This window comes from Artibeus jamaicensis, unplaced genomic scaffold (assembly GCF_021234435.1).
Source record: "Artibeus jamaicensis isolate MK-2021 breed Jamaican fruit bat unplaced genomic scaffold, CSHL_Jam_final contig_685, whole genome shotgun sequence".
NCBI classification, from domain to species: Eukaryota; Metazoa; Chordata; class Mammalia; order Chiroptera; family Phyllostomidae; genus Artibeus; species Artibeus jamaicensis.
In genome coordinates this window covers 34,674,611-34,689,930 of record NW_026521924.1, presented here as the reverse complement: position 1 = coordinate 34,689,930, position 15,320 = coordinate 34,674,611, and the positions used below count along the sequence as shown (strand labels likewise).

Below are 15,320 nucleotides of genomic sequence, written 5' to 3'. Positions count from 1 at the left end.
GCCCTCCCCTCGTCAGTGTCTTCCTTCTCCACCTCCTGTTACTGTATCAGAAATACTCGCTCCTCACTGCTGAAGGGAGATTTCCTGGAAAAGCTGCACACCCAACCTCTCTCTGCCTTCTTCCCTAGCAAGCTTCCTTCCTCTGCATAATTTAAGCTTTTCAAGTTCTACAGCAGCTTCTCTGTTTACTGTTCTGTTTCCTTCAAGCCCTTTCCTGAAGTCTGACAGCCAACTTGATCTTTCGCCTCAAATTTGCGTCTGCCCCGCACTTCCATAATGCACCATGACGGCATCCTTGATTCCAGCCCTTCCCCCTGACACCGACTGAGGTGCTGGGACTGGTTTCCACTGTAGGCCCCACCCCTTTCCCCTGCTCCTCATTCCCTTTCCACTACTCGGTTTAGTGAATCTAGACCAGCACAGGAACCTCTGAACTGGTCTTCACCACACTGTTTCCATTAATTTGTCTTAATATTAGCTTTTCTGTTGTTGCTCAGAAAACTTTGTGATCTGTGTCTATCTTACTCAGTCCAAACTTTGACTGTTCTGGGACTACACTTTTATTCTGTTGAAGCATCCTTTAAGTAGGTCGGTGGCTTTACTGTGTCTTTTTTCACCCGCTGACACTCCTGTCTCATCTTGTCTCCTCCTCTACCTGTCTACTTCTGCGGCTCCCAGCAGTCATTCCAGGGTGGGCAGAAGTGTAGGTCTTCAGGGGAACACTAGCCTTTATGACACTGAGCTTCCGGATTCCTGCAGCTCCTTTTTACTCCAGGGGCAGTTTAGTCTTCACAGGGTATTAACACAGTTTTGTACATGTGAGAAAGTTTTAGACAATGCTTAATGTTATGAAAGCATTCACAACCAAGTGTACATAAATATGTATCCCAACATAATCTACATGAAATAGTATAGGAGACTGAGGGCCACTGGTTAACTAGACAAACCCAGTATCAATTTTAAAAGGCTTTTTACATGTCCAGATGTTCTATAAGTATTCTTCTACTTTTTTTTTTTTTAATCTTCACCCAAGGGAAGAGAGGGAGAGAGAAGGAGGGAGAGAGACAAACATTGATTGGTTGCTTCTCGGCCATGCTCCCTGAAGGGGGACTGAACCCACACGCAACCTAGGCATGTGTCCTGATCTGGAATCAAACCCTCGACCTTTTGGTTTATGCAATAATGCTGCAACCAACTGAGCCATACCAGCCAGGGCTATAAAAACTGTTTAAAACAATCATTGTTTAAAACAATCATCCTTACTTATTTTGGCTACTTGCTCAATATCAAACATTAGAATAAAATCCTTAGTGAAGATTCAGCCAAAAACAAAAAAAATCTGGATATCATGCTCTCTATGAAATGCCACATATCTTCTGTATATAGTCAAGGTAAAATGTTATGATATTTAAATATATTATGATAAAATTGTAGGATATTTAATTTCAAAAGATAGCGTGTATTTACTGCGGTTGTTTCTCATGCTTTAAGATAATTACTCCTAGCAGAAGAAAAATGTCTGAAGCCTCAATGATTGTTACTGGTGCAGAAAGGTACACCGTGAGAAGTCCATTACTTTTAATCAACACACGTGAGTTTATGGTCTTAAAAGATTTCTAACAACTGTTATTGTATTTTAAAGTAGGCGTTTTTAAGTTCAGGGATATTCTGGACATAATTTACCTAGAGGATAAGTTGGAGATATAAAAATTGAAAACTATGAACCACAAATGTCTTCTAATTGTCAAGAAATTTCAAATGTCTAAGAAAGGTTTAATGGGTATTGACATAATAAACTTTATTCAAAATATAAATATCCAGCACTAATAATTTATTATAATTTAAGTGGGAGCAGCTTAACATAGTGGATAAAACATTGAATCAGTTCGGCTACTTGGGCTTGTTTTGCCACTCCCGAGTGTGGACTTGGTACAGATTACCCTAGAACCAGTTTCCTTTCTATGAAATGGAACTAAAGTTTGTCTACCTCATCAAGTTGTCTAGAGGTTTAGGTAGAAATCACTCACATTACATTTGGACAGCACCTGGTACATAGGAAGAGCTAAGTAGAAATAATCTGATACTGTAGACTAGTTGCTACAAACACTGTTTTATTTAATCTCTTTGACAATTGAGTAGCTACCTCTGTTCCCCAAATCCAGTTACCTACTGGGCAGTTATCTAATGTCCAACAGGCTCCCCAGAAACTTAGCAGGTCCAAGATAAAGTCATCTTTCCATGCCCTACCCCGCCAACTCCCTGCCAATTTTTTCTCCATTTCTTACCTTGGTGAACAGTATCTACATTCACTTACTCATCTGAACCAGTAAACGAGCTCATCCTAGAACCTCCCTCATTTGCCTTCCTCATCTACAGAGGATCTCAGTAATATCGACATGTGACTTTAAAACCCCACAAATGTGCCAGTCCTTTGTCCTCCTTTTCAGCAACACCACGAAGAGGAAGAATTAAACCACCACTGCAAATGATGAGTTCTGCAGAAAAACCTGGTGTTTCTAAAATGTTGGAAAATGAAGTGGACAATGCTGTACCACATCAGCCTAAATCACGTGAAGGAAGCAACAGAGGAGATGATACAGACAAAGTAAGTTGACTCTGAAAACATTTAAAAAATACATTTTTATCACATTATTAAAAAAATACATATTAAACTAACTTCTTTTACAGGCAGTGAGCGTCTCCCTTTAAGGCACTGCTTATTTTAAAGATACCACTAGTTGTTCTTGAACGTAAAGTCATTGTCAGGTACAACTCACTTACTGTGCTGAAAATAAAATTTAGGGATATCCATTCAATGTAACTTTGACTCACACATCTGGTAGAAGAATGGGCTTATAATCTTTTTTCTTCTTTGTTTTTAGTCCTCACCCAAGGACATTTTTTCATTGCTTTTGAGGGCGGGTAGGAGAGAAACATCAACTGGTTGCTTTTTCATATGTGCCCCAACTGGGGATTAAACCTGAAACCTGGAAAATGTACCCTGACAGGGGATCGAACCTGTGACCTTTTGGTCTATGGGATGACCCTCCAACCAACTGAGCCACACTGGCCAGAGAGTCATTCTTTGGTTATATAAATTAATGTCTGTTACAGGGATGGTTCTGGTATAGAAATATGGAGTTTGTCATTAAGTATTTCCAAGTCTAGCGTGGGAATTAGACAAATTGATTAAGATCACTGTAACATTGGGTAAATTTTATCAGATGTACCTATGAGGTGCAGTAGGAACCTAGTGGAGGGACTGGTGCCTACACCCAGAGCTGGAAGGGGGGGTGGTGAAGGTCAGGAGAGTCTTTTTAAGGAGATAGAGGAGGAGTTGATTTTTGGAAGGTAAATGAAGGTCGTGCAAATGGATATTATGGATGAGGGCATTATTCCAGGTAACGGAAGGGACAGAGCAGGGAATGGTAAGAGGAAGCTGCTTCCTGGAGAAACAGAATTACTCAATCAAAGATACAGATAAATTCATAGAGAACACCTGGTAGTTTGTTCCTCTGCAGTGTGAGGAAGGAGAATTTCTCTTGGGGACATGTTGACATAGAGGGTTCAGGGACAAGCCAAGAATGAGTACAAGTGTTAGGCAATGTGGAGGGCCCAGTTTAAATCAGACACTGAATTTTATCACAGCCTTGGTTCAGAAACACGTAATATTCTGTCAAAGCTTAGTGGCCTCAGTGTAAAGTAACACAGAATAGATGGTGATTTGAAAAATATAAATGGTTATGTGGCGGAAAGATAAAGGGCACCAGAGTCAAAGATGTTAGAAAAACAGTTAAAGTGGCGGTTCCAATCCTCTAGTTAAGTGTTTCTTTCCAGGGGCACTTCAGTTTCGGGGTGTGGCACTGACCGCTGCAGGGCAGTAAGCGTCCTGGGCTTGTGCTTGGCTCCTTATCAGGGGAGCGCTTCTGTCCCTGTGACACCCACACCGCCCCGCGCATCTTCCTGCTGCTCCTCTCCCAGGGTGAAGGGCCACTGGCTCGATTAAGTAGGAAAGAAAGCCAGGGTGAGGCAAACTCTCTTAGTCTAGAAGGCTTATGTTTCTGACAGTGACAGCAGCTTTTTATCTGATCTGGGTAAGTATCTGTGGTTATGGAAAGAGGGAAGCTTGCTATATATATATATATATATATATATATATATATATATATATGTATATGTATATGTATATGTATATGTATATGTATATGTATATGTATATGTATATGTATAGGTAAGAAGTTATCTGTGCTTTGGGCAAAACTTTACAAGACATTTAATGTTTTATAAAGTTTTCAATCCTTTATGTATATTAGTGAAAAGACAAAATAAATACATGCTGTCAGATCAAAACAATAGGAGATGTGCCTTGGAGGGTCTCAGAAACTGTCAGTTAGAGGAAGATAGAATTACTTTACCAATTATGGGAGAGCTCAGAAAATTTGTAGGATCTTCTGCCTCCTTCCTTCTCTGCAGTGGAAGTTATTTTCTCGTAGTTTAGAAAAGGTAATATTGGAAAACAGGCATAACCTTGATGAAGTACAGTTGACACTTGAACAACACGACTCTGAACTGCACAGGTTCACTTGTACATGGATTTTGTTTCATAAATACTGTAAATGTATTTCCTCTTAAGATTTTCTTAACATTTTATTTTTCTCCAGCTTTACTGTAATAATACAATATGTAATGTCTTTACCATACAATATATGTATTAACCGACTGCTTATGTTCTCAATAAGGCTTCCACTCAGCAGTGGGCTATTAGTTAAGTTTTGGGGAAGTCACAAGTTATACACAAATTGGACAGAGTGACAGTTTGGTCCTCCTATAGGGTCAACTATAAATAGAAATACTATCCAGTTCTTAACAGTGAGGCAGAATGATTTTAAAAGTTCTACTCTAACACTGACTTTTACAAGTTGTTTTCATGTAAGACCTACTTCACGTCCACATTCACATGTCTCCTGTGTCTACAGTGCATCAAAGCCGCCACCGGTGTAGAGAAGACAGAAAACAAGGACACTGAATTCCCAAATCAAAATTTTAGTGAGTACTTTTTGGCTTAATCTCAGTGACTCTTATAAAAAATACGTACTTCTCTCTATACTTTCCTTTTGCCTCACTGGCTTTCACTGATTTGTAAAAGAAAGATTTCTAATAGATGTATTCAACTTTATGCATAAAACTTAAAGGTTACAAGGAAATATAAAACAGTCTGTTTCCAAGATGCTTGGGTCTGGGGGGCAGGCGGAATGCAATCAATTAACTTCTCCGTCCCAATATGTAAACCTTGATCAAAATCTATGCCAATTTTACCAACTGCACAAAAAGTGAGAGTTCCATAAATTTGTTTCATTTAGGTGAACCCCTGTACGTCATTCCTGATTCACAGGCAGTAGGAAAAATAGATGAACTTAGGTAAGTATGAGAAAACCCATCCAATCTTTCTGCATATACTGTGACTTTCAGATAAATGTAATGAATTTAAAGAAAAGGCCTTTATCGTCTTAAAATATCCTGTTGCTTCCATCATTAATAATCTCTCAAGTATTAAGATAGCACATGGGGGAATATGTTTTACCCTGACCAACCAACATAACTCCTTTCAAATTAAAACTTAAAATGAATGAGATTGAAAAAATAGCCCTGGCTGGTGTAGCTCAGTGGATTGAGTGTGGGCCTGTGAAGCAAAGGATTGCAGTTCAATTCCCAGTCAGGGCACATGCCTGGGTTGCAGGCCAGTTTCCAGTGGGGGACACATGAGAGGCAACCACACATTGATGTTTCTCTCCCTCTCTCCTTCCCATTCCCTCTCTCTGAAAATAAATAAAATATTAAAAAAAAAGAAAAATAATAAAGTATAAATGTAAAGAAATGTAAACTAGTTTGGGAATATATAAATACTGTAGTGATAATGGAGCTTTTTAATCTTTAATCTGATTAATTCTGTGGTAAACTTTAACTTTCATAATGCATTATGACAACATTTTCATACTTGACTGTTAAAAAATTGCTATCAATTAACATTGATGAAACTTTTAAAAATCAAGGTCTTATGTCAGTCATAGCTAATGTTTTGTGCTGTGTTAAGCAAATGAATTTACTTTCCAGGTTTCCTGGTGTTTCCTACAACAGTCATGGGAATAAAACACCCTCTAAGTGGGTGTGTTGGACACCTGTCACCAATATTAAGTTATGCAATAAGCAAAGAGCAAGCCTTCCTTCCCAAGGAGACACATTTAATCAAGGTGAGGGGTGACAGTCGGCCCTCAGACAACACGGGTTGGAACTGCACGGGTCCACCTACATGCAGATGTTTTTCAATACACTTTGTAAATGTTTTTTCTGTTCCTCATGATTTTCTTGACATTTGACCCCCAAACAACATGGGGTTCTCTAGTAAGCAAGAGAAAAGAATACATTATATAATATACATGGCATACACAATATGTGTTAATCAACTGTTTATATTTTTGGTTAGGCTTCTTTTCTGGTCAGCAGTAGGCAGACTGCTGGTTAGTTGTTAAATTCTGGGGAGTCAAAAGTTCTATGTGGATTTTTGACTCTCAGGGGGTTGGCATCCCTAACCCCATGTCATTTTGGGGGGTCAACTGTAGATTTTTCTGTATGTAAAATAGTTCAGGGAAATATTCATTTCTTGAAATGCTTGACAATCTCTTTGGTTTTAACAAATTCTATACATTATCAGTTTATTAACTTATTAAGGATTAGTTTCTTTTTCCCACTAGATATTGCTATCAACAAAAAAGTTAAAAAACAAAAATCATCCTCTTCATTATCTGATGATAATTCTGAAGAGACAGGAAAGATGAAATATAAGAAAGAAAGAGTGCAGCATAACAAAATAGATACAGCAGAAGACATTTGCAGAAGAAACAATCAACAACTCAATCAACATTCAGAGCAGAAAAATACTGAAAATACTGAGCAGAGTGATTGGCATATTGAATCTGAAACTACTTTCAAGTCAGTTCTCCTAAATAAGACAGTTGAAGAATCTCTCATCTACAGGAAGAAATACATATTGTCAGAAGATGTGAATACTGCTATTTGTGATAAAAGCCCTTCTCCTAGTAAAAATGCAAAGAGTCATAGAAAATCAAGGAAAAGATTAATGTCTGAACTTAATGCCTGGGATTTGAAACAAAGAAAAATGGTGAGCTTTCAGTATGTTTTATTTCTGCATACCCATAATATGCCCGGTTTATAGCATAAGAAAGTGAAAGAAGCTTGATTGATGGCTGCAGATTGAACATTTGCGATGCCCTTAACACAGACGCAGAGCCAGTGCCCCTGCACTCAGGCGCCGCACTGCAGGCCTGGCTCTGACAAAACACGCGGCCGCTGGTGCGCAGGAGGCGCAAGCATAAGGCCCAGCGTGAATGAGCCCTGGAGGTCACTTTTCATTCTCTAGTTAGGTTACATTTTCTGTTATACATTTTTCAAGTTTACAGGCAAAATTAATTTTAGGAATACATATTTCTATTTTCAGTTACAGCTGACATTTCATGTTATATTAGTTTCTGCCTTGTCTCTTCTCGTTGGGTCTCTCGCACTCTGGCCCTCAGATTCTTTTAAACACGCACATAGAACTGTCTGTGCCTGTGCCTTTCACATGGTGCTCACCTTTCTTTTTAATAAAGGGTCATTTCCGTGTGATTTTTCCATTTTAAACTATTAGTGTCAAGACTGTTTCACTCAACATTTGTTTTCCTGCATGGCCTAGCACAGCTCTGCACATAGTCGCACCGGAAGTACTCCTTGCATTATCACAGGAAAGTTGGACAAGGTTTTCCAAGAAAGAATGTGAGTGGGGTGGAGGGAGACCATCTCCCGCTATCACTGCGCTCGTCCCTGTCGGAGCCTGCGCTTCTGTCTGCTCAGTCAGCCATCTGTAGGGCTGCGTCTGCTGCGGACCACACCCTAGTCTGAAAGGCTGCTCCTCTGTACCCGTAGCGGTTATCTTTTTTTTTTTTTTTTTTTGATGGGGTGGGGTGTCATTTCTATCAAGGTGCAGATTAAGCAAACTTTTAAATGATGATACAGTTCTAAAACACTGCCAATAATGTGATTTTTTTTTTTTTTTTTTGCTATTCTTTAAGGACCCAGGTAAACAGGCTGTCATTTTCATGGATCTTCCAGAGTATTAGTGTCTGGTAGCCAGATTTCTAATTTCTAAATTTCTGAGTGTAAAATGTTCACATATTTAACATCTCAGTTGACAAATGAAATATTTAATAGTTTACAATTACTGTATATAATTAGATATTACTTCATTTGTCTTGACCAGACTATTCTTCATTTTGCTTTTACTCTGCAACTCAGTTTTTAAGCCTAATTTGGCTGCTGTCTTTTTTTTTTTTATCCTCACCTGAGAATAATTTTTTTTAATTGCCCTTAGAGAAAGAGGAAGGGGGAGGGATAGAGAAATATTGGTTGCCTTCTTGTACATGCCTTGACTAGGGACCAAACCCACACAACCTGAATATATGCTCTGACCAGGAATCAAACCCACCACCATGTCGGTTTGTGGGACACCGCTCCAACCAGTTGACCCACACCGGCCAGGGTGGCTACATTCTTCTTTAACCAAATCCTCTTGGGTTACTTTTTTCTTGGTTCTTGGTATGCTATTCTTTCTTCTTTCTAGTCTTAGCTGCTATTTAATTCCTTTAGCCCCAGGGAAGTAAGGTTTTTTGGTTGGTTGGTTGACATTTTTTGTCTGAATACTGATCGGTTTTTTCAGTTTTAACTTTAAAACTGTTTTCTTTGAAATTTAGAATCACTTCACAGAATTTCCCTGAGCTAGTCATTCCTTTTTCCTGGCAGCACAAAAATTTAATAAACTAAACTGTGTTCTGCTTTTTAAAAATCAACTTCCTGCCCTGGCCAGGTGGCTCAATTGGTTGGAGCATCACCGCACACACCAAGGACTGAGGATTCAGTCCCTAGTTGGTCAGAGTGCCCTCGGGAGGCAACCTACCGATGCTGCTCTCTCACATCCCTCTCTCCTCCTCTCCCTATCTCTCCCCCTTCTTTCCTCTAAAATCAAGAAACAGATCTTTGGGTGAGGATTAAAAAATTTTTTAAATCAACTTTGTGTTTTTAGAAGGTCTCTTTAGTCTCTCATGGTGTTACTTCTTGTATCAGGCATGACTTCCTGCCACTCCCATGCATGGATTCCTCTCCTCTGAGGTCTGTCTCCATCCTGTCTTTCTGTTCATTGAATAAACCCAGAGAAATAGAACCTCTGTAGTTCAATGGTAAGGATTTCCCAAATTGGCTCCAATTATACCAGAAGTTCTTAAATCATACACTTTTAGGAGAGGTTCATTTTCACTACATTTTAATCAAGCCAAACCTTGTTTTCATTATGGTAATCTTCAGAAGGCTAATAAGTAAAACTTCATTATATATAAAAATATATTAACTTAAAAAGGTTAAAAGAGTAAATTTTATGTTGCTATATTTATGTTTATGCTGTATTTTATTATAATTTTAAAAACCAGTATGCCTGATTGCCAGAAAAGTGAAAATAGCATCAGGAGAATTTACATCTTTAAGAAATATTAGTAGAGTTTTCTAAAATTATGCATATAATAATTATTTGTAATTGTTCCAGTTTTTAAAATATTAATACAGTTTCCTTAGAGAAGTTTTAGGTATACAGGTGATCAGTTTCTCCTATCATTAACATCTTACATTAATGTGGTACACTTGTTACAAATGATGAGCCAATATTGACATATTATGGTTAACTAAAGTCCATATTAATGTAAACGAAAGTTTAGAGTTCACTCAGTATTGTTTGATCTGTATTTTCACAGATGTAGAGCAACATGTCTACACCCTTACAGTATCATACACAATAGTTTCACTATTATAAAATTCCTTTTTCCATCCCTGCCTCCTTTTCTTCCTTGCCCCAAACTCCTGACAGTCACTCTTCTTACTAGCTCCACTGTTCAGCCTTTCCCAGAGTGCTGCACAGCTGAGATCATACAGTATGGAGCTTTTCAGACTGGCTTCTTTCACTTAGCAGTATGCATTGAACGTTCCTCCACACCTTTTTGGGCCTGGTGGCTCCTCTTTTTGTTGCTGGGGAATGTTCCATGGATGTGCCAAGATTTGTTTATCCATTCACCTTTTGAAGGACATCACAGGTGCTTCCACATTTTGACAATTACTATATGCATTTGTGTGTAGGTTTTTTGTGGCATAAACTTCAGCTCATTTGGGAGAATACCAAGGACCATGATTGCTGAATCTTATGATAAAAGTGTTTTGTTTTATAAGAAACTGTTTTCCAAAAGTGGAAAAAGTAGCTGTGCCATTTTGTATTCCAGTAGCGATGAGTGAGAATTCCTATTCATCTAAATCTTTGCCAGTACTGCCCTGGCTGGTGTGGTTCAGTGGGTTGAGCACCAACCTGCAAACTGAAGGGCAACTGGTTTGATTCCTAGTCAGGGCACGTGCCTGGGTTGTGGGCCAGGTCCCCAGTTGGGGGCGTGTGAGAGGCAACTAATCGATGTTTCTCTTGAACGCTGATGTTTCTCTCTTCCTTCCCCTCTCTCTAAAAATAAATAAAATCTTTATAAAAAGTATAAATCCTTTTAAAATAAAAAAGTATAACAGCCAGTGCTGTGCACTGTCAGTGTTTTGGATTTTAGCTTTGTTAGTTACAGGTGCTTAGGCATCTCGTGGTTGTTTTAATGTGCAGCTCTCTAGTGACACACACTGTTGGGCGTCTTTCCCTGTGCTCCCCAACTCTGTCTTTGGTTGGGTTTCTCATTCAGATCCTTTGCCAGTTTTTAAGATTAAGTTCTTTTTCTTATCATTGAGTTTTAACATTTTTTTGTATAATTTAGGTACAAGTCATTTATTACACGTGTATTTTGCAGTTATTTTTTTCCCAGTTTGTGGCTTGTGCTTTCATTCTCTAAAACAGTCTCTTTCACAGATCTGAAGTTTTTAATTTTAACAAAGTACTACTTATCAGTTTCGTTTTTCATGGATCATGCCTTCAGTGTTGTATCTAAAAAAAAATCGATGCCAAACCCAAGGTCACCTAGACTTTCCCCTATGTAATCTTCTAGGAGTTTTATAGTTTGCATTTTATTTAGGTCTGAACCATTTTTTAGTTAATTTTGTGAAGGATACAAGGTCTGTGTCTGGATTTTTGTGTTTTAGCACATGGATGTCAGTTGTTTCAACACCGTTTGTTTAAAAAGACTGTCCTTTCTCCACTGAATTGCCTTTGTTCCTTCGTCACAGATCAGCTGACTATATTTATGTGGACCTGTATCTGGGCTCCCCATTTTGTTCGCTATTCTGTTGTTCATTCTTTCGCCGGTAGGACACCACACTGATGATGCCATCTTTTTCGGAAGTCTAAAGGTGGGGTGGACTTGCAAAGTGTCAGTTCTCCACCTTCGCTCTTCTCCTTCGATGTTGGGCTAGCTGTTCTGAGTCTCTGCTGCTCCATGTAAACTTCAGAATCACATTGTTGGTAACCAAAAAATAACTCTCTAGGATTTTGACTGAGGTTACCTTGAATCTATAAATCAAATTGGAAAGAACTCACATCTTGACAGTATTGAGCTTCTCCATTTATTTAGTTTTTTCTTTTAATTTTTCATGAATCATGTGGTGTTCCTGATACAGATCCTATGTATTTTTTTATGTTTATATCTCATCCCATCTGGGGGGTGGTAATGTAAATGGAATATAATTTCAAATGTTAATTGATTGTTACTGATATATAAGAAAGTGACTGGCTTTTATCCTTTCACCATGCTATAATTGCTTTTTAGTTCCAGGAATATTTTTGTTAATTCTTTAAAATTTTCTACATTGACAGTGATGTCATTTGTGAACAAAGCCAGTTTTGTTTCTTCCTTCCCAATCTGTGTACCACTGATCCTTTGCCCGTCTTACTGTATTAGCTAGAACTTCCAGTGTGATGATATTGAATAGGGGTGGTGAGAGCAGACTTTTCCCTGTTGCTGATCTTCGTGGGAAAGCATCTAGTTTCTCTCCATAAGTATGATGTCAGGTATGTTTTCTGTCTGTACAGGATGTTGTCCTGTGTTCCTAGTTTTCTGAGAGTTGTATCATAAATAGACATAGGGTTTAGGCAAATTTTTTGTTCTTCTATTGGCATAATCATGATTTCCTTCTTTATCCTATTAATATGATGGATTGCATTCATTCATTTTCTAAAGTTGAATCTTGCTTACCTGAAATAAATTCCACTTGGTTATAGTAGGCAATTCTTTTTATACATTGTTGGGTTCAATTTGCTGATATTTTGTTGAGGATTTTTGCATCTATGTTCATGAGGTGATAGTGGTTTCATAGAATGATTTAGGAAGTATTCTTTATGCTTCTGTCCCCTGGAAGACTAGAAAATTGGCATAATTCTTCTGAAATGTTTGATGGGACTCCCCCATAAACTAACCTGGGCCTGGTGCTTTTGGTATTGGAAGGTATTCATTATTGTTTCAATTTCTCTGTGAGTTTTTGTAGAATTTCAAGGAATTGGTTCATTTAATCTAGGTTATCAAATTGTGGGCATAGAGTTGTTCGTGTTATTTCTCTATTATCTTTTTAATGTCAGTGTAATTGGTAGTGATAGCCTCTTTTACTTTTATATTAGTAATTTCTGTATTTTATAGCTTTCTTTTTTCTTAGTTAACCCGACTAGTGCCCTGTCAATTTTATAAATCTTTTCAAAGAACCAAGTTGTAGTTTCCTTTAGTTTTTTTTATATGATTTTTGTTTTTCATGGATAGAAACTTAAAAAGAAATATCTACAGAGCACTGTGCACAGTTCTTTCTATAGGTTAAATAAGACTTATTCTGACTTATTTTATTGCCTAACAAAGCCCAAACTTATTAAATAATTTCTGACCCCCTTTATTTCCCTTTGTGATTATACAGAGAACCAGAATTTTTAAAATAATTTTTTCAGTCCTTATTTTCATTTGAACATTAACTTGTAGAGTATTTAAGTAAATTATAAATTGTTTCAGAGAGAAAAATCAAAAGGGAAAGAACTTACTATTGCAGCAGATTCCTTGATAAGCCAAATTAATAAGCGATACAAACAGAAGGATGCTGTACAGTCTACAAGAAAATTAAAGGAGTCTTTGATTAACAGGTAGGTTCTAAATTTTAGACATGAATATTTTTCTGACACATACAAACTAGTTTTATACTGTTTTAAGGTTTTCAACATATTAAAATAATGTAACTTTCCAGTAGAAAATACATATTTACTTTTATAAATAGTAGCTGCTTAAATTAGAACTAAATTTGACATTATTTTAGTATCTGATTACATTTTATAAAGTATCAAAAACATCATATTTATACAGCATACCATTTCAGAAATAAATCTTTAAGATACAGACTTAAAACAGGGATTTTTATTGAGCCTACTGATTAGTAAAATGAAGAATATTTAAATATATTGTTTGATGAAATGAAATTTAAATGAGCTGAAATGAATAACTTTCATATAGTAAATATGTAGTCCTTGTTTATAATCTTTCTGAAGGCTAGTTCTTTTCTTTTTACAAGATGTCTTTTTATAGGATGCCTGTTGGTTAATTCACATTTAAATTTATTCCAGTCTTATTATAGGGCATGAAAAAAATTATTTTCATGGCAGAACCATCCCATTTAAATTGCTTAGCATCTCCTGCTACATGAGTGAATTAAGTATTATTGTTGCTATTTACCATGAGTGAAGTTGAAAAAATACGAGACCAGTGCTGTCCCATTTCAGTTATTTATAGCATTTTGAATGTAGACTCATGACCTTATATAAAATGCCTTTTATGAAAAACACTCTACTGATATTTAATTGCTTTTATCATTTTGACAAAACTTTTTTTGTAGTGGTTTTTCAAACAAGTCTGATCTACAGCTCAGTAAGGTAGGTTTCATTTACTTACGCCAAATGTACACATAGTTAAACTTCAGGACAGCTGACTATAAACATTAAAATGGAACAGTGGTAGGATGGAATTAGATTAACATTTTCGGCACACTGAAAAGCAGACTACATTAATGATGTGTTTAGTGGCAAGTACTCGAAGAAGTCCTCTAACCTGCTTTTCAAAGCAAAAGCTCCATTGCATGTGTGTGATACTTTTACATTTTTGTTTATGATTCAGTATAGCTCCATTTTTTTCTAGCTACTTCTCTGTCTCCTGACAATTAGATACTTCTTACATCCCTATTTTTGTTAAAAATCATTATTTATCCAGGCTTAAAATATCAATGATCTTTTATTTATTTCTCATAATTACTTTCTCCACTTAATTTTAAATTTTGATGTTTACCTTTTGTAAGTTCCTCTTGAATCTTCCCTCTCCTGCCTATTTTAGTGTCCTATTTTTCTATTTTGAGTTCTAAATTTCTAATCCCTGGATTACTCCAATAGCCTTTATGTAAGTCATATTGCCTCTAGTATTTCTTTGTGCCAGTTCATTCATGCCAGCTGTTTTATTTCTAAATCGCACAGATTCAAGCTTGTCATTCATTCTCTTGTTCAAAACCTTTCTTTGATCCCTGTTGCTTATTGAATTGAGTGTGGAGAATTAGTCTGGCTCCCTAGTCCCTTTAAAAGTCAGTCTTGTTTCCTAATAGTTTCCTGGGCATGTTTTGAGTAGCTAAAATATAACTTGAGATTCCTTGAAGTGTTCATTTTCTTTTTCTTCCACCTTTGGAAAGAATTTGGAACTGACTGGGCAGGCTCTCACCTTCCTTTCTGACTGTGAAAACTTTATTCCTCCTTGCAAGAATTACTTGAGTCTACCTTCTTTACAAAAATTTTCCAAGGTATTCTAATTCAGAACCCAAATGACCAAGGATTTCGAGTCTGCACAATAATTTCTTTTACCTTTTTGATATTTTCCTCACTATTGCAGTTTTTTATTTTGTAACACTTCAGTCTTTTACAAGAGTGTAACTGTTTAGTCATCTTTGTGTCTTGTATAACACCTTTGCTCATCCTTGTATCTTTAGTATCTTTGCTCATTTTTATATCTTCTGAAATACCTAGCAGCACACACTCCCATGCAGAAGATGAACATGTGTATCTGAACACTGGTAGAAATTATACTAAAAAGGTAAGTCAGATAAAGTGATCAGAGAATTAATACATTGAGAGAGAATTTTTTTGGAATAACGCAAATCTATATAAAACAGCCAGAAGAAATACTAAAAATTGAAGATGAATATGGTGGGTGGCTTGATTAGTTGGAGTGCAGTCCTGGGCACCAAAAGGT

General features: G+C 37.0%; 1 protein-coding gene across 4 annotated transcripts in view; it reads left to right on the top strand.

Moving 5' to 3' along the window:
• The window catches only part of SYCP2 (synaptonemal complex protein 2), a 55,485-nt gene that overhangs the window by 24,070 nt on the left and 16,095 nt on the right, over positions 1 to 15,320 (top strand). For 3 of the 4 annotated variants that reach the window (XM_037153570.2, XM_053671413.1, XM_053671412.1), the window contains 8 exons: positions 1,492 to 1,591; positions 2,448 to 2,605; positions 4,977 to 5,046; positions 5,361 to 5,418; positions 6,112 to 6,248; positions 6,750 to 7,177; positions 13,056 to 13,183; positions 13,927 to 13,963. In XM_037153570.2, the coding sequence (XP_037009465.2) occupies positions 1,492 to 1,591; positions 2,448 to 2,605; positions 4,977 to 5,046; positions 5,361 to 5,418; positions 6,112 to 6,248; positions 6,750 to 7,177; positions 13,056 to 13,183; positions 13,927 to 13,963 (1,116 nt within the window). The remainder of the gene's footprint in view (positions 1 to 1,491; positions 1,592 to 2,447; positions 2,606 to 4,976; positions 5,047 to 5,360; positions 5,419 to 6,111; positions 6,249 to 6,749; positions 7,178 to 13,055; positions 13,184 to 13,926; positions 13,964 to 15,320) is intronic. The other variant, XM_053671414.1, reaches the window with a different exon arrangement.